At 41.5% G+C, this 25,102-nt stretch overlaps 2 protein-coding genes across 4 annotated transcripts in view; one reads left to right on the plus strand and one right to left on the minus strand.

Moving 5' to 3' along the window:
* The window catches only part of LOC121390748, a 61,205-nt gene extending 53,667 nt beyond the window's left edge, over nucleotides 1-7,538 (plus strand). Inside the window, exon 4 of the mRNA XM_041522652.1 lies at nucleotides 7,266-7,538. Within this exon, the coding sequence (XP_041378586.1) occupies nucleotides 7,266-7,360 (95 nt within the window). The 3' untranslated portion in view covers nucleotides 7,361-7,538. The remainder of the gene's footprint in view (nucleotides 1-7,265) is intronic.
* Nucleotides 7,539-10,855: 3,317 nt separating this feature from the next.
* LOC121390151 (hyaluronidase A-like) lies at nucleotides 10,856-24,811 on the minus strand. 3 transcript variants are annotated; one of them, XR_005960172.1, is made up of 6 exons: nucleotides 24,333-24,811; nucleotides 21,933-22,180; nucleotides 19,898-20,041; nucleotides 15,653-15,851; nucleotides 14,432-15,032; nucleotides 10,856-10,894 (listed from the first exon to the last, which is right to left on the minus strand). XR_005960172.1 is itself a non-coding variant. In XM_041521897.1 (5 exons), exons 1-5 carry the CDS (start codon nucleotides 24,621-24,623, stop codon nucleotides 14,490-14,492), a joined length of 1,425 nt encoding a protein of 474 aa, XP_041377831.1. In that variant the 5' UTR covers nucleotides 24,624-24,810; the 3' UTR covers nucleotides 14,316-14,489. The 3 variants fall into 3 exon arrangements, 1 of the variants encoding a protein (XP_041377831.1); XR_005960171.1 differs by lacking the exon at nucleotides 10,856-10,894 and adding an exon at nucleotides 13,937-14,007; XM_041521897.1 differs by lacking the exon at nucleotides 10,856-10,894 and having other exon boundaries at nucleotides 14,316-15,032; nucleotides 24,333-24,810.
* Between the last annotated feature and the right edge of the window lie 291 nt (nucleotides 24,812-25,102).

The raw sequence follows: 25,102 nt of genomic DNA on the forward strand, positions 1-25,102 counted from the left end.
ACCCTCGGCATAATCCCGAATGTTTTCAAATTCTTTTCTAATCACTGGCAAGATTTTGCAAGCAAGGATTTGATTGGTCGAATGAATAGGTCAACTGGACATGAGCTCCAACGGGCTGCTGTTGGATCCACATGCAATAGTGGAGCTAATTTTAATTAGATTGATAGTGTTGGAAAATGGTTAGAATTTCATCAACGATCATCGGTTATAATCGGTGTGCACACACACAAAACCCGATCACCATTTTATTATAGAATGAGTTAGAACTCAAAGTTACTGTCTCAAGAGGACATACGGTAGTCTGGGGGCGGGACGTAACCCAGTGGCAAAGCGCTCGCCTGATGCGCGGTCTGTTTGGGATCGATCCCCGTCGGTGGGCTCGTTGGGCTATTTTTCGTTCCAGCCAGTGCACTACGACTGGTATATCAAAGACTGTGGTATGTGCTGTCCTGTCTGTGGAATAGTGCACATAAAACATCCCTGGCTACTAATGAAGAAAACAATATAGCGGGTTTCCTCTCTAAGACTTTAAATCAAAATTACCATGTTTGATATCCAATAGCCGATGATTAATAAATCAATGTGCGCTAGTGGTATCGTTAAACAAATCAAAACAAGCAAACTTCTTTATCTTGTTCCTTGAACAACGAAGCAAGGATATAGGTAGCCGTACACCAAATAGTATCTGAGTGGGTCAAAGGTCGAAGTGCACCCAACGTCTCTTCCCACAGTTGAGGCTACCAGTCCACCTATTGGTGATAAACGTTAGAGTGTTTGTTCTGATAACACGTTGTTTCGCCTGGCCAGTAAATGCCTGTAACCGGCCTCGGCGGTGCAGTGGCTAAGCCATCGGACTACAGGCTGGTAGGTACAGGGTTCGCAGCCAGGTACCGGCTCCAACCCAGAGCAAGTTCTTAAGGGCTCAATGGTTAGGTGTAAAGCCATTACACCCTCTGTTCTCTCACTAACAACTAACCCACTGCACTGGACAGACAGCCCAGATAGCTGAGGTGTGTGCCCAGGACAGCGTGCTTGAACCTTAATTGGATATAAGCACGAAAATAAGTTGAATTGAATTAAATGCCTGTAATTTAATTTCAACTAGGGTCGATGTACGGGGTCCTGCTAAAATAGTATGATATTTGTTTTGTGTGCAGGACTAGGGTAGTCATAGACGCTACCCGTTAAGTCTGAAATAAGCAGCTTAACCTCCAAGTTATTTTTTTCTGATTTACTTTAAGGGTGAGATGTGGTCGTATTTATATCCATGGTGTATATGTCGATTGATACGCTGCATGTAAGAGTTTTAGCCACATATGTTACTATTGTCATCTATGGGATATGAATTGGTGGTATACACCCTGAAGCATGATCAGCTATGCAGTCTGTACTCAGAGGAAGAGGAAGAGGAAGAAGAAGAAGATGATGAAGAAGAAGAAGAAGAAAAAAAAAAAGAGAAAGAAGAAGAACTCCCTGAACTTAGGAAGGATTTGATTAATGATTTTGCCATCTAATATCATGTTCACCCGGATACATCCTGCGGATCACCAAAAGTGTACCTTTTGTACCTATTCAATATCTATTTTGTTTGCATACCAATGAAAAGGACCACAAACTCCATCATGTACACGAAGGAAGGAAGGAAATGTTTTTATTTAACGACGCACTCAACACATTTTATTTACGGTTATATGGCGTCGGACATATGGTTAAGGACCACTTTATGGGCTACTTTTTTCGATTAGCAGCAAGGGATCTTTTATATGCACCATCCCATAGACAGGAAAGCACATACCACGGCCTTTGATGTACCAGTCGTAGTGCACTGTCTGGAGCGAAAAATAACCCAATGGGTCCACCGACGGGGATCGATCCTAGACCGACCGCGCATCAAGCGAACGCTTCACCCCTGGGCTACATCCCGCCCGACATCAATGAACAATTCCAAACAGTGATGGGTATTTCCAATTTGTTTTTGGTATTGCGACAGATGAATCTGAAATGCGACCTACGTACCACGAAGACCAACTCTCAATTATTAGTTTATAAAGTGCTCGAATCTCGTGTACACTTTGTATAACTTAATAACATGATACACCAGTCAATGAATATTCGTTCCGAACAAGCGTAGCTATTGTTTCTATTCTTAAACTGATAGGGTTTAAAAAAAATAAAAAATAATAACACGTGTGACTAACACGCATGCAAAATATATTTAAGTGGAATATACCGGTATGCTAGAAAAATATCGCGAAAAGTATTGTTCAAAATATGTTTTTGGGTAAACCGGTAAACAAACCACGGTAGGCCTAATGTTGGAATAATTAGTTAACAATTTCCGATCAATGTAAAACGATAATTGATCATCAGAACGTATCTCGGATTCCATTATTTCAAAATAAATTATTTACCCATTGATACATTTGATAATTTAAAAAATTAATTTTCTATTTATATTATTTTATGTATTATGCAAATCTTAGAAATTAAATCGGACGGTTTTTGTTTTCATTTTGTTTGTTTGTTTGTTTGTTGTTGTTTTTTTTGTTTTTGTTTGTTTGTTTGTTTGTTTGTTGTGATGTGTTTTTATTTTAGATTTTGTTTTTGATATCTAGAAAAGCGCGAGAACATGTTTCTGTGTTTGCTATAGAATTTCGATCGGGGAATGTATGTTAAATAGGTGATCGGTCGTAGAATATATCTTCGCCGAATAACACAGTTTGTGGATGATACTGTTTGATCATACCCCGATGAAGAATGGTCGCGATGTAGCCCAGTGATAAAGCGTTCGCCTGATGCGCGGTCGGTCTGGGATCGATCCCCGTCGGTGGGCCCATTGGATTATTTCTGGCTCCAGCCAGTGCTCCACGACTGGTACATCAAAGGACGTGGTATGTGTGCTTTCCTGTCTATGGGATGGTGCATATAAAAGATCTACTAATGAAAAAGAAAATGTGGCGGGTTTCCTTTTCTAAGTCTATATGTCGAAATTACCAAATGTTTGACACCCGGTACACCACGACTGGTATCGCAAAGGCCGTGGCATGTGCTATCCTGACTGTGGGATTGTGCATATAAAAGATCCCTTACTACGAATGGAAAACTGTTGCGGATTTCCTCTCTCATATTGTATGTCAAACTTATCAAATGTCTCACATCCAATAGCCGATGATTAATAAATCAATGTGATCTAGTGGTGTCGTTAAACAACAACAAACAAAAAAACCCCAAAAAAAACACCTGTTGTTAGATAAATAATTAATTTATAAATAAAACTACCCGTTCTTCAAAAACATGACTTCCCCTCTCCCATAACGTTTATAAACGCTTCTCATTTCGCCCCTCCTTTTAGAACGTGCTTTGATAGAAATCTGGTTTTTTCTTTTTAATTAAAAAAACAAACAAACAAAAAAACATATTGATCGACAGCTGACTAAAATCTGTTATAACTGTTTATTCAAGCATAAAAAAACAAATCTGTACACATACTGGGTTTTTTCTCTTTTTTTCAGAGGAAAAACATTTGCATTATCTTCAGTGCTGAAAGGAAAACGTGACGTTGAATATAATATTATACACATTTTCACTATATAATGGCCGTTTTCCGAATGCGCAGTTTTTAGGGCCGCTTTTTTGATAGCCAGAGTACTCTGCCGTTCGAAAGCTAGACAGACATTTGGGACAGGTACGATCGCTCTCTCGGCCAGAGATAACTGTATAGCGAAAACACGGAATTTCTACCTATCACCGAGTAGGCAAAGATTTCCGCTCTTATACAACAATAACTCTGTTTGACGTTGAATACCATTACATTGATAATTTTCGAGTTCGTCGATAACACATATTTCAAATATTAGCCTACAAACGCTAAAGGTAGTACTAAACCAAATAACTTCCGGCTGGGTCAAAGTTCGAGGTGCACCGTACTTTTGATAGAGAAGTGAACACCACAAGTCCTGTGATTGGTTATAAATGTGAGTGTGTTGGTTGTAAAAAATAATAGTTTCATCTGGGTAAAAAAAATGTGCAATTTTATTTCATCTAGTACCAATGTGTCAAGTAGCCTTGTGCTTGAAACATGTATGGGGTACCTGTAAAAAAAAGTACTCGAATTTTGTGCGAAACTAGGGTAGTCATAGACGCTACCCGTTATCTCAGAAACGAGCAGCTTGACCCCCATTTTTTTCTGATTCACTTTAAGTGTAAGGGGTGGTAGTATTTATATCCGTGGCGTTTATGTCGATTGATACGTTGCAGGTAGGAGTTTTAGCCACATATGTTACTATTGTCGTCTATGGGATTTGATTTGGTAGTATACACCCTAAAGGGAGAAACCCTTCAACACCTACATATTTAAACGGAACTTTATTGAAATGACCGGTCTCGGTGGCGTCGTGGTTAGGTCATCGGTCTACAGGCTGGTAGGTACTGGGTTCGGATCCCAGTCGAGGTATGGGATTTTTAATCCAGATACCGACTCCCAATCCTGAGTGAGTACTCCGCAAGGCTCATTGGGTAGGTGTAAACCACTTGCACCGACCAGTGATCCATAACTGGTTCAACAAAGGCCATGGTTTGTGCTATCCTGTGGGATAATACTGACAATCTCGGTTACAGTTAGTAAACTTGTGAAAGCTGTTTATTCCTTTTTCCATCTGGAGAATAAGAGAGGGAAATTGCTTATAACTTTAAATAAGCTTAGTACTTGTGATTTCACCTGTCAAATGTAATCAATGTCAACCTGGGTGTTATAGTCTGTTTTAAATGACATAAGTTTTGCAGTAAAATTGTAAATACATCTCATATTGCTATCTATAACAGGTCATTTATTGTCGTTTTTTGGACCGGTTGTTTGAATACCATAACAGGTCATGATAACACTGACACATTTTTATGGTTTTTATTCCAGGGATTTTCATAACTAATTGTGACGGAACATGCTCTTATCTTTTCGCCTGTGGCGATGTTAATTGTTTTAGAGGGCCGTGTGCAGCTTGGTTACGTAATACCTCCGCGCGACCGTACCCCCTAAAAAAAACTTACACCAGGTGTGGAGGCCATGTGGCCAGTAGTTAAGTAATAACTCAGGTAGTGCGGTTTACGACCATGGTATCTCTCGCGAACAAGGCGTCGGTCTGTCTGGCCATCTAAGAGGAAATATACCGTCTCTGGGAGTTGTGGAACTATCACATGATAGGTGAGGTACCGCGTTGTGCCCCCAGGCGATATTCGCTGTCTCTGAGATTTTTGAATAAATAGATAGGATTTTAGAGATATCGAGGAGAAACATTGGAAGGCTCCCGGGGAACGTAGTCCGACAGGACTGGTACATATATTTTTCTGCTCTGTTGTATAACCTTGATGTGATTGATGTGACTTTAAATATTTTAATACTGTATTGTACCAAAATTCTTTAGACAATGTCTCCGGTATTCTGACGAAGTAAATTGTAGGCTTCACTGTTCTAATATTTTTATACGAGTATTTGGTAAGATAAAGCTTAGCCGGTCATCATAGAGGACCTAGGTAAACTGTAGGTTATTGTCTTTATTGTGATATGTACCAGTATTAATTCTGTATTACAAGGTTACTGAATAAGTAGTTAAGAGTTACCTAAAAATTAACCAGTTAGGAATAGAGTTGTAATTCCTTTATTAATTAAGTTCCCCTGGCAGCGTTTCTCAATTTATCACACGTGTGTGTGTGTATCACGGTGAAGTGATTAGAATATTGTGTAAACTAGACATCTAGTGATTAACTAATTAAGTGATTAGTTCTGGGTTGTTATATTTGTTGTTGTTAATTAACTACTGCAGCAAGTACATTTGTCAGCGTAGTGTTAATACAGATTCCAAAGTGTATTGTGTTTTGTTGTGTTTTCTAGTGAACTAAACGTGCTATATATATTATACATATTTATATAAGATCGTATCTCTGATTATTCCTAGAGCCGAGCCACTCGGGTATTAGACTGCCCGATACAGAGAGATCTAAAAGATATACAGTTAGGAGAGATATTTGGATAATCGTGTTTTATTCAGTTACGGGTATTATAGGATCCCCCTGACACTAATATATAAGAATGGAAAATCACCTAGGTATAATTTTGATTAGTACTTTTAGTACTGGTGGAAATATGTAAGAGGGTTGCTCTCTAAGACTATCTAGGTTCGACAAATCCACTATCAGTCCTGGCTAGTGAATGTTTGGTCTGGGCTAGTGGAAATTATTAGCTGTAATACTTTAAAAATATAGCGCACTAGTTGAAGCTTCTGTGTGAAGGCTAGTGACACACTGACTATATGTCAGAATTACCGAATGTTTGAAATCCAATAACAGATGATTAATAAATCAATGTGCTCTGGTGGTGTCGTTAAACAAAGTAAACTTTGTTTATTTTAAAAATCCGACCGCATATGTCAAAGATGTACGCGCGATACCAGGATAAAATCGCTAAGGTAGATAACAAAAATGGGTTACATGCGTAAACTGATTATATGACGATAACTATATATTTATGTCTGTAGTAAAGTTAGCACACCTCGGAATCTTGTGGACTTTTGATATGTTATTACTAATGATGTTCTGCATCTATCCTGAAAAAAATCAGATATGTACTGTTTATATCCGGGTTAAACCCTGATGTTCTTGGACTATTAGTGGTGTCTTTAAAAAAATCCCCAAACTTTAACTTTTAAATAGAGAATAATACATTCGTGTCCGTTAGATACCATCTATCTCACAACGAGTTGTTTTAAAATGTATGTGACGAGTGAAAGCGAGTTTGATACGTTTTTAAAGAACGAGTTGTCAGATAAATGGTATCTAACGGACACGAATGTATTATTCTATTTTATACATATCCTCGAAAACCTGCTTTTAAGCAAATTTTAACATCTTTTTCGACTAAAAGTTATTTACAGCCGCTGCACTTGTAGCTGACTTGCGCGTCACAGACACATGATTGCCAGGTTAACTATACGTCACAGCGTAATCGATTTCCACCGTTCTGGGTTTTTTTTTTATTGAACGTATCGCATTGGTGACCTGGTCATCACATAGGAGCGCTGCAGCCAGTCGTATGTCTTGAAATTGTTAATACACGTAAATGTGTAAACAGCCATGTATTATAAAAAATAATGCATGATGTTCTCACCAACGGGTGTGTAAGATTTTTTTTTTTTTAAACGACTATCCCTTTCCATTAAACAAAAAAAATAAAAATAAAAGCAAAATAAATTTTAAAATGTGTTAATATTTTTCAGCGTGGACTAAGATGATGACTCAAATTCAGGCCATGAAGGAAAGATCCAGAGCCATGGAGAGGCAGGCTGAGTCGGCGGGGGCGGCCGGCGTGTGACGAGAACGACCTCTCACGAGTTACCGTTGTACCCATAATTCCGTATCGGCCGTAGGGTGGACACTGCAGGGATACATGTCGCCGACAATGTTGTTGCTGTCGAAAATGTTTATCTTATTATGCACTTTTAAGTTCTGGTGTTCCGTTCTCGTGAATTCGAAATGTATATAGTTACACATTTTGTGGTTTTGGTTGTTATTTTGAATGTTGACACTTATCTCTTACCGCATTGAGATGCTCTTTTAACGAGTTGATCCATATGCCCTTTTTCAATTAGTCTCTCCTCCGCCCCCCCCCCCCCCCCCCCGCAAAATATCTCCTGAATCCACCCCTGCAGCCAATCAAAACATTATTTGAGACATTTTGCACAGCTGATAGCTCTCGTGTGCGGTGGACAATTTTGCCGAGTTTTTCGCCTCGCGTGTTTCGTGAGGAAAATATATATGTTTGATAGGTTAGCCCATTGGAAATACGAGAATGACGTCATTGTGATAGTCATAAGTAAATTAGCTCAGTATTTAACTCATCTGGTGCAGTGAAATTGCTATGAGCAAATAGCTGAGCAAAAACGACTTCGGTAACCTTTTGCTCAGCTGAAAGTTATCGTGAGATAGGCTTTAATTTTGGTTCCCATAAAATCTGTTAGTCAGGAGATCGTCGCAAGCTAGGCGCAGAATTCCACATATCTGGCCCATGCTTATAAAACAAATTTAAGTCTACACTCAAAACTAATAGGGACTTAAACCAAATTGTCAGTGTGACGTCATTATATAGAGGAGTCTCGGATACAGATACAGATGGAGGGGTGGGACGTACCATGATGCGCGGTTGGTCTGGGATCGATTCCCGTCAGTGTGCCCATTGGGTTATTTTTCGTTCCAGCCAGTGCATCAAAGAAAGAAAGGAAATGGTTTAACGACGCACTCAACACATTTTATTTACGGTCATATGGTTAAGGACCACACAGATATTGAGGAAGGAGACCCGCTGTCGCCACTTTATGGGCTACTCTTTTCGATTAGCAGCAAGGGATCTTTTATATGTACCATCCCACACACAGGATAACACATACCACGGCCTTTGATATACCAGTCGTGGTGCACTGGCTAGAACGAGAAATAGCCCAATGGGCCCACTGACGGGGATCGATCCTACACCGACCGCGCATCAAGCGAACGCTTTACCACTGGGCTACGTCCCGCCCCGCCAGTGTATCACGACTGGTATATAAAATGCCGTGGTATGTGCTATCCTGTCCATGGGATGGTGCATATAAAAGATCCCTTGCTACTAATGGAAACAATGTAGCGGGTTTCCTCTTTGGAACTATATGTCAGAATTACCAGATGTTTGTCATCCAATAGCCTATGATGAATAAATTTATGTGATCTAGTGGTGTCGTTAAACAAAACAAACTATTAATTTTTTTACTAGTAGGATTCCAATACTTTAACGCCTAGGCAACGCCACACAAACTGTCTGCATGCGACGTCATTAAAAATTAAGTCTAGACTTAAGCTCGGAGACCAGGGCCCGTACTTATAATACTTGAAGTCTAGACTTTAATAAAGTCCAGACTTTAACGTGATGCTATTTGAATGGCGTTGCCATGACGTTAAAGTCTGGACTTTATTAAAGTCTAGACTTTAAGGTTTATAAGCACGGGGCCAGATGCAGACGACACATATTATTATATAAGGGCGGGACGTAGCCGAATGGTAAAGCGTTCGCTTGATGCATGGTCGGTCTAAGATCGATCCCCGTCGGCGGTACCATTGGGATATTTCTCGTTCCAGCCAGTGCTCCACAACTGGTGTAACAAAGGCCGTGGTATGTGCTATCCTGTCTATGGGATGGTGCATATAAAAGATCCCTTGCTGTTAATCGGAAAGAGTAGCCCATAAAGTGACGACAGCGAGTTTCCTCTCTCAATATCTGTGTGGTCTTTAACCATGTCTGACGCCATATAACCGTAAATAAAATGTGTTGAGTGCGTCGTTAAATAAAACATTTCCTTCCTTCCATATTACTATATGATCCAGATTTTGTTACAGGACAGCTGCTGTCTTCCAATAAGATGTATCATTGAACACTGGGTTGCGACGATCTGCAACATATTACAGCTTCTATGGTACCCGGGATTAAGTTGAACACTGTGGTGAACACTTTATGCCAGATGGTATGCGACAGAATAAAAGAATCCACAAAAACCGTAGTGTCTTTGTGCCTTTACTTTTCAATTTGAAGTGGGGTCATACATATTGGAAGATACCGGTAACTAGAGGGTCCAGTTACTATATGTCGGGTCATACATATATATATATATATATATATATATATATATATATATATATATATATATATATATATATATATATATATATATATATTTATTTATTTATCCTATAACCTACCCAATATATGCATGTTACAAACCCATGTGATAATTTACTTTATTAACCCGGTTAATAATGGTAGGCAACTTTGCAAGGTCTCCAGGTAATGTATTGCTGTGGATGGGTCATTTGCTTACAAGCCAACAAGACCCGTGTACATGAGCGTAACGTTTTCAAAGGTTTGTTTAAAATACGTGACGTCAAACTAATTTGTTCTAATCGTGATGACGTCATATTACCGATGGCTGCGACTTTAGTACTGTGATTTACTAAAAAAATTAATTAAAATGTTATTTTAGAAGTGTTATAGGAGAAATAGAATTCGCTACTCGTGTTTTTTTAATATGTAAAATATCGGCAGAGCCTCGACAAATACCGATTAACATAGACTCGGTTGATATTTTCCATATTAAAAAATACTCGTGACGAATCCTCTATACACACACACACACACACACACACACACACACACACACACACACAGAGAGAGAGACACAGACAGGCATACATACATACATACATACATACATACATACATACATACATACATAAATATATAAGAAAAGAAAAAGAAGAAAGAAAAAACATAGAGACAGTAAAATTATTATTACCGGCCTGGGTGGTGTCGTGGTTAAGCCCACCCAGGACAGCGTGCTTGAACCTTAACTGGATATAAGCACGAAAATAAGCTGAAATGAAATTATTATTAATCCATTTAAAACACGAGCGCCTTCAATATCATCAGATGTTTATATATATATATATATATATATATATATATATATATATATATATATATATATATATATATATATATATATATATATATATATTTATAAGTTGTAGAAGCATCACAAGGGGTATATTGCTTTTTATGTACCCTCTGTGTGCTCTTTTACCCCGAGCCGAAGGCATAAAAAGCCATATACCCCGAGAGATGCTTCTACAACGAATTTATCTTGCCGACATGTTAAACCATATATAGCCAAATAATCAAAATAACGCCAGACAATAATTGTTAACAATTTATTACCGAAGCCGTACCACACGGACGCGAACGAAACCACTTGCCAGCGACGAAAAATAGTTCCATCGATAAACGAGTTTTTAACTTCAAATGTTTGTAATACGAAATTGTCTGAAACAGATATTAATAATAAAAAATAAAAACAACTTCTCTTTTTTTCATCAGAAATGTATGTAGTAAAAAAATAAAAATATTTACAAACAACTGTTGCTAATCGCGCATTAATACAATAACACCACGACCGTAGGTGGCCGAGTTAACATTGCAGCTTTTAAAAGTATTGAAATAGTGTATTATATAGTAAAAATAAAATTAATTATGTATACTTGATTGATTATCAATGCTATTTATAATCTGATTATAATCTTTAGCATTAACTGGGGTGGCTGGAAACTGTTGGAAATTACAGACGGGGTATAAGAGAATTTGGCTCCGCCCACAGGGCTATAAGGGATTTGTCCAACGGCAAACAACCAATGAGATTAAAGAATTTTACATGAAGGCGAGATAAATATATATAATTAACAGCACAACTAGAGCACATTGATGTATTAATCATTGACTACTGGAAGTCAAACATTTAGTAATTTTGACATATAGAGTTAGAGAGGAAACCCGCTACATTTTTTCAGTAGTAGCAAGGTATCTTTTATATGCTACATACCACAGACAGGATAGCACATACCCCGGTCGTTAATATACCAGTCGTGGTGCACTAGTTCAGTATAAACAAGGAAAGGAGTAGAAGACACTTGAGCTATTGTATCATGAATAGCATATTGTTTAACGACACCACTAGAGCATATTGATTTATTTATCATAGGATATTGGATGTCAAACATTTGGTAGTTTTGACAGTCTTAAAGAGGAAACCCGCTACATTTTTTCCATTAGTAGCAAGGAATCTTTTTTTTATATGCACCATCCCACAGACAGGATAGCAGATACCACGGCCTTTGATATACCAGTCGTCGTGCACTGGCTGGAACGAGGAATAGCCCAATGGGCGCACTGACGGGGATCGACCCCATACCGACCGCGCACCAAGCGAGCGCTTTACCATTGGGCTACGTCCCGCCCCCTTGTGAAAACAAAGTCCGGAAAACCATATCCATTTCATTTCATTTAAACTTATTTTCATGCTTATATCCAATTACGGTTCAAGCACGCTGTCCTGAGCACATACCTCGGCTATCTGGGCTGTATGTCCAGGACAGAGGGTTAGTTGTTAGTTATTAGTGAGAGAGAAGAGGGTGTAGTGGTCGTACACCCACCCACTGATTCGTTAAAACTCGCTCTGAGTGGGAGCCTGTACCGGGCTGCGAACTCTGTACCTACCAGTCTTATGTCCGATGGCTTAACCACGACACCACCGAGTCCGATTACCAACCATATACAGGACGGTTGTAATAGATCCTAAGTCCAACTCTTTTCAAAAATGGGGCCTAATTCACTAAACTCTCGCAACTTTGCGATCTCGCAGTGCAATGCTAAAAGACTTGCAAAGAACATGTTTTTGCTAATTGCTATTTTGAAAATTCTGCCAATTTTCAACTGTACCCCCCCCCCCCCCCCCCCCCCCCCCCCCCCAATCCCGAGTCAGGCCACCGATCTTATCGGAGGTCGGACTCTGGATGGGCATGTTTGAAACCCTAGTGGTATATGACAACGTTAAACTAGTTATCTATCCATCTATCTATTTATTGTCTAACAGAGCCTAAGAGAGACCTTTGTGAATTAGGCCCCTGGGACCTAATTCACTAAACTCTCGCAACTTTGCGATCTCGCAGTGCAGTGCTAAAAGATTTCCAAAGAGAATGCATTCCCAGTCTGGAGCTCCACGCAGTAAGACGTGTTTGTTTCGCTTGTGCACACTGCACGTGCTTTCGTGTGCTCGACTTGGGGGTCCTTCATTTCGTTGTTTTTGTCAGCGAAATGAAGTTTTCTACTGGGATGTATCCGGCCATTGGAACTGATTGAACGCTGGAACGCTTCTCGTTTCGACAGTCTGCACCACCAGGTTGGATTCTTTTTCAGCGAGATTCCTCGCCTCCACGTCATTTCTCCGTCTGACTATGTTGACTTGTTTTTTCGTGACTCGTATGACGACCATTCTGCAGAACGCCACGGTTTTTCTCGTTTAGTCTCTACATGTCCGAGCCTGTCCTACCAGCACTGGAAGATTGACCGCCCCACTCTAAGAAGAAATAGGAAGCGGGGTCGGCCCCTACTACTCTTTTTCTAGACTTTACATTGCTTTATAATGATACCATCTCGTATCCTCCGGAGTCGGGCCCGTCCGCACCACTATACCAACCCATGACGACTGGACTATACCCTAGTCTGATACTCTACTCGTTCAGACGGATCCGGCTTCTCAAGATCTGTATTTCAGCACAGCACACCTTCAACGTCTATCAACTGTCAATCTAGGGGTTTTCTTGACGGGATGCAACCCATCTCGTCCCTTTAAGCTGTGCACCCAACAGGCCTTAACGAGGCCACTCGCGTGGACATATCGATCGGACTTTAAACGTTTAGATATGCGTTCAAAATTTTATGTCGAAATTACTTCTTTTTTGTAATATTATTAAATAGTCCGATCCTCTCTTCTTTCTCTTATTTAATTTTGGACTGTCCTTCTAAAATGCTCCAAATTATATAAATATTCGGCCGAGCAGTCAATTCTTTTTTATTTTTGGCTTGTAACCTTTTTCTTTTTTTATTTATTCTATTAACGTTTTTACTAATTGCTATTTTCAAAATTCTGCCCATTTTCAACCCCCCCCCCCCTCCATCCCGAGTCAGGGCACCGATCTTATCAGAGGTCAGACTCGGGATGGGCGTGTTCGAAACCCTAGTGGTATATGGGCACGTTAAACTAGTTATCATCATCATCAAAGAGAATGCTTTGTTGTCTAACAGGATGCTAAGAGATCTTTGTGAATTAGGCCCCTAGCTCCGTATTCATAAACGTACTTAAGTCAGTGTATGATACTTATTTGTGTACTTTAAGTATGTATTTAGGTATCATACATTGACTTAAGTACGTTTATGAATACGGAGCCTGATCTGTAACTCTACCCGATAAAACTACACACAAAATGTCAGGTAACTATGATGCACTGTGAAAAAAAGTACACAAGACCACCATATGTGGGATTGTTGTAATCAATTCAATGACCATACTTCTGCGAAAAAAAAGGCAAATCCTCAAGCTTGACCTGCAAGTGTACAAGGTAAAGTCGTGCTAACTTCAAGTGTCATAACAGTAAAACCTCAAACATATCAAACCTGATTTTTACCTTTACGTGATAAAGCTATATACAGAATATCACCTCAAAAAATGTCCGGAAACTATTATAAAATAACTTTAAAAAAGAAAAACAAGAGCACAAACAAACAATAACAAATAAATAAATAAATAAATAAGTAAAATAAATAAATGAAATAAAAAATAAAATAAAAAATAAAATAAAGATAAAATGAAATGACCCCCCCCCCCCCCCCCACCCCCCCCCCCTCCCCCAAAAAAACCCCACCCCCAACAACAACCCCACAAAAACCCCAAAACAATATAATACAAAATAAATATAAATAAATAATTCTTCATACAGTTGACAAAACCACTGGTAATAACTGACTTACTTAGTATCATGCATAATATATTATGATGTGGCACACAGCTAGAGAAATCCATGCTGATCTACACCGGTTTAGAACAACGCGGCCCGCGCCACCCAGGCAAACAGTGGCAGACGTAATTACCATACGGAGCTTCTTTTCTGTTTGCAAATCCATCCGTCTTCTGCTCAAACGTATTCACGAACTTTATCGAGTCCTTTCGTGAAAGATCATCGAAGCTCGTAAAGTTTGTACGTGTGAATTCGGTATTTTTCGTCGGCACCTTTTGTGCAGCATCGGCATATTCCGTCCACTTCATTCGTACATCATCGGCATATTCCGTCCATGGCTTCCTGCAAGCGATTTTGTTGTTTTGCCTCAAATGCTGCTGCGTCATGGCTTCGTAATCTTTACGTACGCACCGACCGTGACCACTGCAGTGTTCTCTGTAGCACGATGTCGTAAAAGCCGTCAATTTCACGACAAACGGACCGAGTACGGTCTTGATATACGTCTGAAGTTTGTGGCATTCGTCTTTGAGGTGAAACAGGGAAGAACTGCCCCACAAAACGACCCCGGACGCCCCCATGTCCGCCGGTTCTTTGATGGAAATATCGAGATCTTGCTACAACAGAAAGATAAACAAAATTCTGAGTATAAATTTAGTCTGGGAAAAATGCCGGATGTTGCGGAAATGTCCGATGTTTACCGAATGGTTAGGTCAAACTACCCGATGGGTCGAACACTCTCGAACACTGACGGGATTCAATTGTATATGCATATTTTACCAACCTGTGTAAAAGTATATTATCTAAGCGTTGACATGACTACTATATAAAAGAAAAAGAAAGTTAAAAGTCGATTTGTGACTACTGATTAGATAGGAAACCCGCAACATTTTTCCAATAGTAGCAACAGATCTTTTATATGCACCATCCCAGACAGGATAGCACATACCATGACATTTGATATACCAGACATGGTGCACTGGCTGGAGCGAGAAATAGCCAAATGGTTCCACCAACGGGGATCGATCCTAAACCAACAGCACATCAGGCAAGCGCTTTACCGCTGTGCTTCGTTCCGCCCTCACATTTGTTTATGAACAATGAACAATTGCTGTTCTTTTGAATGTTTGGGGTTTTTTTGTCTTTTTTTTGGGGGGGGGGGGGGGGGTCTAGTTTTAGTTTTAAAATCATTTGTGTGATTTTTTGTTTGTGCTTTTATTTTCTAAAGCCACATTACCTCATCGAAGAAAACCTTCTTAACCTGGCACATGCTGTAAGGCATTATGGGTCGGTAGAGTTCGTTAAATTTCGCCTGTACTCGGAGGGTTTCGTTGATCTGCCGTCGGACATATTCGACCCGTGGTTTGCGGGGTATAGTCGGGTTTGTGTAGATGCGAGGGAAAAGACCGGCACTTGTTTTGAACAACCAACCAATTCTGTAAAACAAACAAAGACAAGTTATACATACATTTTCAAAGTTCGTGTTATCTTCAAAAAGGCAATACAGTTTGCAAGTTTGTACGTATATAGTTATATAGATAGATAAATAACTAGTTTAACGTGCGTATATACTACTAGGTTTTCGAAGACGCCCATTCAAAGTCCGACCTCCGAAAAGATTGGTGGCTTGACTGGGGGGGGCGGGGGGGGGGGGGCGGGGGACGAGTTCAAAATGGGCAGAATTGTGAAAAATAGCAATTAGTAAAAAAGTTAATAGAATAAAAAAAAAGTTACAACCAAAATATAAAAAGAATTAACTCCTCGGCCGAATATTTATATAATTTGGAGCATTTTAGATGGACGGTCCAAAATAAATAAGAGAAAGAAGAGAGGATCGGACTATTTAATAATATTAAAAAAATGTAATTTTGACAAAAATTTGAACGAAGGTCTAAATGTTTAAAGTCCGATCTATATGTCCACGTGAGTGGCCGCGTTAAGGCCATTAGGGTGCACAGCTTGTGGGAACGAGATGGGTTGCATCCCAAGAAAACCCCTAGATTGACAGGTGTAGTTCTGTGTTGAAATACAGAGTTTTAGTCCAAAAATAAAATTAGAGTGCTCGGTCGAAAAGGTTTTAAGGTGATTTGAGCAATTTGGACGGGCTATCAAAAATAAAGTTTGTTGGACTATTTAGAAAAAAACTAAAACATTTTTTAATTACAGCTAAAATGTTTATAAAGTCCGACTAAGCCCTTGCTTAGAGGCAAAGTTCTTGGAGGTTGGCCTACGGCGAACTGATGAGCGGGGAACCGGCAAAGGCTGGGATGAAGTGCTTCCATCTCTGGTCGGCGAGGATGGTGATGAACTCCGGTAGTCGTTGCCGAAAAGAGCCTTGACAGTCCTGTGCATGGTGTGGCTATCCATCTCTCTAACCAGGACTGCTTGTCGGTAGACTCCTTCTCGGCGCTGAGTTAGTACCAACCCCGTCTTGCCGGCTGTAGATTTGATGGTGTGTAGCTCGTAAGCGCTTCCATCAGGCAATTGTTGTAGCTCTGGTTCCACTAGTGCGCCCATCAGTGATGCCTGATACCCCTGCACGAATTTGTCCCCCTGCACGAACTTCAGGAAGCCGGACCTGATTTTCCCTATCTGAACTTTCCAGACGGCTTCCGAGTCGGAGGGGGACGGTGCTGGTGAAGGTGGAGACCTTGCCTTGTCAGGCTGGTTGCTCGGGTGAGCGACGGCCTTTCTCTTCGCAACGGCTCCTGCCCGAACCGCTACCTTCCGAACTGGCGAGACTGGTGACAGTGGCCAGTTACGTATAGGCGGTGGCTTAGAGGGAGATGGAGGTCCGTCTGCGGGAGTCTCGCACATCGGCGCGTTGAAAGCATCTCTCGGTGTTGACGGCGGGTCCAGATGAGCTGGTCCTTTCGTCTTGGATCGAGTCGGGGGCGGCGACGCAGAAGGAACCGCCTCTGGCGGTTGAGTCGCCAGTTTTGCAGCCCCCCCCCCCCCCCCCCCCCGTGCCGTCCCTGGCGCACTTTTTATCTTCATCCACCTTTTCCTCTTCGTCTTCTCGACCGCGTCGCTGAACACCAAAGTCACGGTTGCCCGTGACCCGGTGTACGCGATGCGGTACTCGAGTAAGTCCCAGTAGCTTTGTATCAGTCCCCCCAGGTGTGTATGTGTGGGGTAATGCGATAGAAACTGATGACACGTCTAATCTCATCGTGAGTAAAGCTGAGAGTGATATAGTTAGAAAAACCCTTGCTATACAGGCGCGAGGAGAGGGGGTGGGGGAGTGTGTCTAGACTATAGCGAACAAAATTTATACGAGGGTCGACAAAAATAAATTTAAAAAAAGAAGAAAATCCCTAGAAAATGTGCTTGAGCAGGGATGTTCTTCGACCCCCGAAACACTCCGCCAAAACACGCACCTACTTATGTTTTCAACCACAAACTTTAAAAGAATATCAGGGGCGGGGCATAGCCCAGTGGTAAAGCGCTCGCTTGATGCGCGGTCGGTTTGGGATTGATCCTCGTTGGTGGACCCAATGAGCTATTTCAATATCTGTGTGGCCATTAACTCTTATGTCCGACGCCATATAACCGTAATTAAATGCGTTGAGTGCATCGTTAAATAAATAATTTCCTTCCTTTAAAACTTCGACAGTGATAATGACATTTCATACCACTATCAAAAGGGTCAGTTCAACGCAACGCTTTAATTGGGGGAATTGTTGGGAGGATTGGTGATGTTTGTTACGAGTTGTGGAACGTTTTCAAAACAATGTCTCTTTTTGTTTTTCATAAAGTAAAATGCAGTCAACCATGGTCATTCCCAGTCTGGAGCTCCTCGCGGTAAGACGTGTTTGTTTCGCTTGTGCACACTGCACGTGCTTTCGCAGCTCGACTTGGGGATCCTTCACTTGGTTGTTTTTATCAGCGAAGTGAAGTTTTCTACTGGGATGTATGCGGCCATTGGAACTGATTGAACGCTGGAACGCTTCTCGTTTCCACAGTCTGCACCACCAGGCTGGATTCTTTTTTTTGGGCGAGATTCCTCGCCTCCACGTCATTTCTCCGTCTGACTATGTTGACTTGTTTTTTCGTGACTCGTATGGCGGCCATTCTGCAGAACGCCACGGTTGTTCGCGTTTAGTCTCTACATGGCCGAGCCTGTCCTAACAGCACTGGAAGATTGACCGCCCCACTCTAAGAAGAAATAGGAAGCGGGGTCGGCCACTACTACTCTTTTCTAGACTTTACTTTGTTTTATTGTGATACCATCTCGTATCCTCAGGAGTTGGGCCCGTCCGCACCACTAAACCAACCCATGACGACTGGACTATACCCTAGTCTGATTCTCTCTCGTTCAGACGGATCCGCCTTCTCAAGATCTGTATTTCAGCACAGCACTACACCTTCAACGTCTATTGACTGTCAATCTAGGGGCTTTCTTGACGGAATGCAACCCATCTCCCTAACGGCCTTAACGAGGCCACTCACGTGGACATATCGATCGGACTTTAAACTTTTAGATCTGCGTTCAAAATTTTATATCGAAATTATTTCTTTCTGGGTTTTTTAAATATTATTAAATAGTCCGATCCTCTCTTCTTTCTCTTATTTAATTTTGGACTGTCCTTTTAAAATGCTCCAAATTATATAAATATTCGGCCGAGTAGTCAATTCTTTTTATTTTTGGCTTGTAACTTTTATTTTTTATTTATTCTATTAACTTTTTTACTAATTGCTATTTCAAAAATTCTGCCCATTTTCAACTCTACCCTTCCCCACTCCCGAGTCAGGCCACCTATCTTATCGGAGGTCGGACTCTGGATGGGCGTGTTCGAAACCCTAGTGGTATATGGGCACGTTAAACTAGTTATCATCACGAACCATGGCCATTTTTTTCCTCATGATATACATTGTGTATTTATAACAAAAAAGAAAAAGAAACTAAGAAAGAAACAAGTTCCATCGAGTGAGACTGATCCCGCGACCTCACGCGTCTCAGACAACCACTCTACCGCTGACATACACATCCCGTACACTCGGTTAACGAGTACTACAGTATGTACTTACTCGTCATTAGTCCTCGATGTGGAAGGGTTGACACACGTCAGGAAAGGAAGGAAGGAAGGAAGGAAGGAAATATTTTATTTAACGACACACTTAACACATTTTATTTACGTTTATATGGCGTCGGACATATAATGACCACACAGATATTGAGAGAGGAAACCCGCTGTCGCCACTTGATGGGCTACTCTTTCTGATTAGAAGCAAGGGATCTTTTATATGCACCATCCCACAGACAGGATAGTACATACAACTATATTTGTTACACCAGTTGTGGAACACTGGCTGTAACGAGAAATAGCTCAATGAGCCCACCGACGGGAATCGATCCTAGATCGATCGCGCATCAGGCGAGCGCTGTACCACTGAGCTACGTCCCGCCCTTGGCACAAGTCAGATGCCCGAGTGAAACTCCGTAACATCTCGGTAAACGAATACCACAGTACGTTCTTACTTGTCATTAGCCTTCGACGTGGAAGGGTTGTTACACGTCAGATGACTCGGCGAAGCTCCGTAACACCTCGGGAAACCATAGTAACCCCATTTACCATCCGGTCGCAGATATCTTGACAGTTGTAATGTCCCTTCCATGAACAATCTGGAAATAGAATTTATTCTGATACTAATATAGAGATTTGAAGGAGAAAAAGAAGAATAAGAAAAAGAAGAAGAAGAAGAAGAAGAAGAAGGAGGAGGAGACGAAAAAGAAGGAGAAGAAGAAGAAGAAGAAGAAGAAGAAGAAAAAGAAGGAGAAGAAGAAGAAGAAGAAAAAGAAGAAATTTATTCTGATATTAATATAGAGATTTGAAGGAGAAGAAGAAGAAGAAGAAGAAGAAAAAGAAGAAGGAGAAGAAAACAAAACAAATATACTCTATGAAGGCTGTCGATTAAAACTGCAGATATGTTTCCATTTTTCGTTCTCAATATATGAGACTAGATTGCAGCTTTAAGTGTGTAAAGGCCAGTACATACGGTTCAACATTTTTGGCCTCAGAATGGAAATAGCATAATGTCCAACCAATATAGACAGCATAGATATGCACCAATATTTTGAAATAGGGGCCAACAAGATCCAACCTGAAATTGACCTAGTACACACACTTCAACATTTGTGACCAAGCGGGGGCGGGGTGTAGCTCAGTGGTACAGCACTCGCTTGATACATGGTCGGTTTGGGATCAATCCCCACCGATGGGCCCACTGGGTTATTTCTCGTTCCAGCCAGTGTATCACGACTGATATATCAAAGACCGTGGTATGTGCTCTCCTGTCTGTGGGATGGTACATATAAAAGATCCCCTGCTACTAATGGAAAAATGGAGTGGGTTTCCTCTGTAAGACTATATGTCAAAATTACCAAATTTTGGATATCCAATAGCCGATGATTAACAAATCATTGTGCTCTAGTGCTGTCGTTAAACAAAACAAAATTAACAAACAAACTTTGGACCAACAGCCAGTACACCACGACTTGTATATCAAAGGCCGTGGTATGTGCTACCCTGCCTGTGGGATGGTGCATATAAAAGATCCCTTGCTACTAATGGAAAAAAGTAGCGGGTTTCCTCTGTAAGACTACATGTCAAAATTACCACTTCCAAGCTAACTCACAATGAAGCTGGACGCTGTCGCCTGTGCTCTCGACCCCCCCCCCCCCCCCCACACACACACACCCTGGGGGGCTTGACTGCAAGCTCTGGATCGCTGCAGGAGTTTCGCGTCGTGTACACCGGGTCACGGGCAACCGTGATTTTGGTGTACGGCGACTCGGACTCGTAGAAGAGGAAGGGAAGAGGACGGAGGAAGAAGAAACGTGTGCCAGGGGTGGCTCAGGGGGGAACAAAACTGGCGGCTCAACCGCCAGCGGCGGTCCCTTCTGCGTCGCCACCCCCGGCTCGGCGCAAAACGAAAGGACCTACTCATCCGGACCCGCCGTCAACACCGAGGGATGCTCTCAACGCGCCGATGTGTGAGACGCCCGCAGATGGACCTCCATCTCCCTCTACGCCACCGCCTACACGTAACTGGCCACTGTCACCAGTCTTGCCAGTTCGGAAGGCGGCGGTCCGGGCAGGAGCCATTGCGAAGAGGATTGCCGTCGCTCACCCGAGCGACCAGCCTGACAAGGCAAGGCCTCCACCTTCACAGGCACAGTCCCCCTCCGATCTTATCGGAGGTCGGACTCGGGATGGGCGTGTTCGAAACCCTAGTGGTATATGGGCACGTTAAACTGGTTATCATCATCATCATCATCATCAAAATTACCAAATGTTTGATATCCAATGGCCGATGATTAAGAAATCAGTGTGCTATAGTGGTGTCGTTAAACAAAACAAACGTTTTGTGGCGCAACAGAAAAAAAAGAAAAAAAAGAAGAAAAACAAAAAAAACAAAAACAAGAATGAAAAGAAACATGGCTAGGACCAGTAAATAGCTTCAACATTTGTGACGCAAAAAAAGTTGAAACGTGTGTACTGGCCTTTACTTACCTAGCGGCATTCTCAAACTCCCTCGCGGCTTCGTTCCAAATTTGAGTCTTGTTCGTCCAAGATGGGAACCTGGATTTAACCAGATCTACCGATCGCTGCTTGTAGATGAACAGCGCGTCGAAGTTTTGACCGAACAGTGGCCGCCATGCTTCAAAATCGATGACGGCAAGACCGTCGAAATGTTTATTAGGGATGACCTCACGGATTCGACTGACAACGTTCTCGTAGTGTCTTTTTCTGTTCGCAACCTGTCGAAATAAATATCAGATTTAAGCAGGGGCGGATAAACGATTTCTAAGGGGGGGGGGGGGTGTCCACATAATGTTAAAAAAGTCGGCGTATTTGAGTGATGAAAAGAAAGCAAGTGGGTCTCTAGGGTGTTAGAGGGCTTAATCTCTGAAAAATTTAGAAATAAGGAAAGTTTCTTTTGTTTACAGATACCACTAGACCACACTGATTAATTAATCATCGGCTATTGGACATTTGGTAATTCTGACTCGTAGTTCATCAGAGGAAACCCGCTACATTTATTTTCTGATGCAGCAAGGGATCTTTTATATGCACCAATTGTGGTGCACTGGTTGGAACGAGAAAAAACCCAATCAGTTGAACGAATCCATCGAGGTGGTTCGATCCTGTGATGAAAGCACCTCAAGCGAACACTCAACCGACTGAGCTAAATTCCGCCTCCTTGAAAAAAGGATGCGCGACATACATTTTTAGGGAAATTTAGTGATAAATAAATAAAAAAAGTCAGTGAAATGGGCTGTGTGTGTGTGTGTGTGTGTGTGTGTGTGTGTGTGTGTGTGTGTGTGTGTGTGTGTGTGTGTGACAGGACCCGCCAATGTTAAAAGACATTATTTTATTTTTTTACACACTTTAAGTTCATTGTTTGTTTTGTTTAAGAACACCACTAGAGCAAATTGATTTATCAATTAGATGTCAAACATTTTGTCTTAGAGAGAAAACCGACTACATTTTCCCGTTAGTAGCAAGAGATCTTTTATATTCACCATCCCACAGACAAGATAGCACTTACCACGGTCTTCGATATACCACTGATGGTGCACTGGCTGGGCTTACCGACGGGGATTAATCCCAAACCGAGCGCGCATCAAGCTAGCTCTTTACCACTAAGCCACGTTCCGCCCCAAGATAACACTAGGGCCATATTTACCAAACCGAGCGCGCATCAAGCTAGCTCTTTACCACTGAGCCACGTTCCGCCCCAAGATAACACTAGGGCCATATTTACCAAACCGAGCGCGCATCAAGCTAGCTCTTTACCACTGAGCCACGTCCCGCCCCAAGACAACACTAGGGCCATATTTACCAAACCGAGCGCGCATCAAGCTAGCTCTTTACCACTGAGCCACGTCCCGCCCCAAGATAATACTAGGGCCATATTTACCAAACCGACGCGCCCTAGTTGCACTTAATTATGTTCACAATAAACTCAAATGAATCTGTGAGGAAACCCATGTATTATTGTTTAGTTAATGCCGCGATTAACATAGCCACGGCGAGACGTGTCGTGCAGTACGGATTAACATAGCCACGGTGAGACGTGTCGTGCAGTACGGATTAACATATCCACGGCGAGACGTGTCGTGCAGTACGGATTTAATCGCCTCGAAATTGATTACCAGCCTCGGGGTCAATAAATTAAAAAGAGAAACTGTTATGTCAGTTGATCGTGAGTTTAAAACGTATGGATATGATGTGTGCGTGTGTGCGTGTGTGGTGTGTATGTGTATGTGTGTGGTGTGGTGTGGGTGTTGTGTATGTGTGGTATGTGTGTGTCTGTGGTTTGTGTATCTCTGTGTGGTATGTGTATGTGTGTGGTGTATGTATGTGGTGTTTGCGTATGTGTGTGTATGTGTATGTGTGTGGTATGTGTATGTGTGTTTGTGTATGTGTGTGTTATTGTGTGTATGTGTGTTATTGCGTGTGTATGTGTTATTGTGTGTGACTGTGTGTGTGTTATTGTGTGTGTGCGTGTCCGTCTTTCTCCCCTCTCTGAGTGTTTTTTCTGTCTATTTCTCTCTTCGTATATGTGTATGTTTTGTGTGTCTGTGTATGTTTTGTGTGTCTGTGCGTGCATTGTGGCCTGTGTGAGTGTGAGTGTGTGTAGCAGTATGTGTTTATGCGTGTATGTGTGTATATGGAGGGGGTATGTCTCTGTGTGTGTCTCTCTCTGTGTGTTTGTATATATAAATGTGCGTGTTAAAATTAAAGAACTGAAGCACATTAATTAACATGATCATTGGCTATTGGATGTCAAACGTGATAACTGACATAGTCTTAGACAGTAAACATTGTACATTTAGTAGCAAAGGATCTTTTATATGCACCAAACTTTACTTTTAAATACAGCACTGCTAATTGAAATGTTCTTACCTGCGGAATCCCGCCATTGTGGGCCGATCCATTCTTATAAAAGTAGGGCCAGTCCCCTAGATGGTAGAAAAGTGTAATCTCACCGCCCATAAAGCGGTCGTCTTTGTTCGTCACGATCCCCCACTCCGTCAAATTGAACTCCACATTACGACACACGAATGACGGCACGTTCCATACAACCACGAACGGTTTGTCTGCTATTAAAAACGGGGCGGTACAGCCATCGGAATTCTCCGAGTTTTGACTTGACGAGCCGAGCCCGACACAAAGTAACAACAGTAGAAATCTCATGATAAAAGTACAACAATATTAAATAAATATTAGAATTATTATTTACATAATAATAAATATTGACAAAATCTGTCGAAACTATAGCTGTGGAACTAAGCACTACTGCTAGTCTACCTGGTGTTTCAGAAAATAGCTTTGAAGTCAAGCAAAAAACAAAACATCGAATCAAAACATCGACAGCCAAGAAAAGCGAGACTTTGAACGACGTAATGATCCCAATTAGACTGCGCACGGTCTAATCATTCTAATTATATAGTGCAGCATTGGGCGCATGTGCAGAACTTTTAGCGGGATGGGGGTCTAGATTGTGTGGAGCAAAAATTTAGAGTTTATCTAGAGTGGGGACGAGACACGCTTCCCTGGAAAATGTAGGCCCTATTAAATGAAGAAAAAAAAAGGTTCTCCTTGAACGGTGGAAGGGGGAGTCGACCCCCGGATCCCAACCTCTGGGTACGCGCATAAACATACTTTATCAGTTG

Source organism: Gigantopelta aegis, chromosome 15, assembly GCF_016097555.1.
Source record: "Gigantopelta aegis isolate Gae_Host chromosome 15, Gae_host_genome, whole genome shotgun sequence".
NCBI lineage: Eukaryota > Metazoa > Mollusca > Gastropoda > Neomphalida > Peltospiridae > Gigantopelta > Gigantopelta aegis.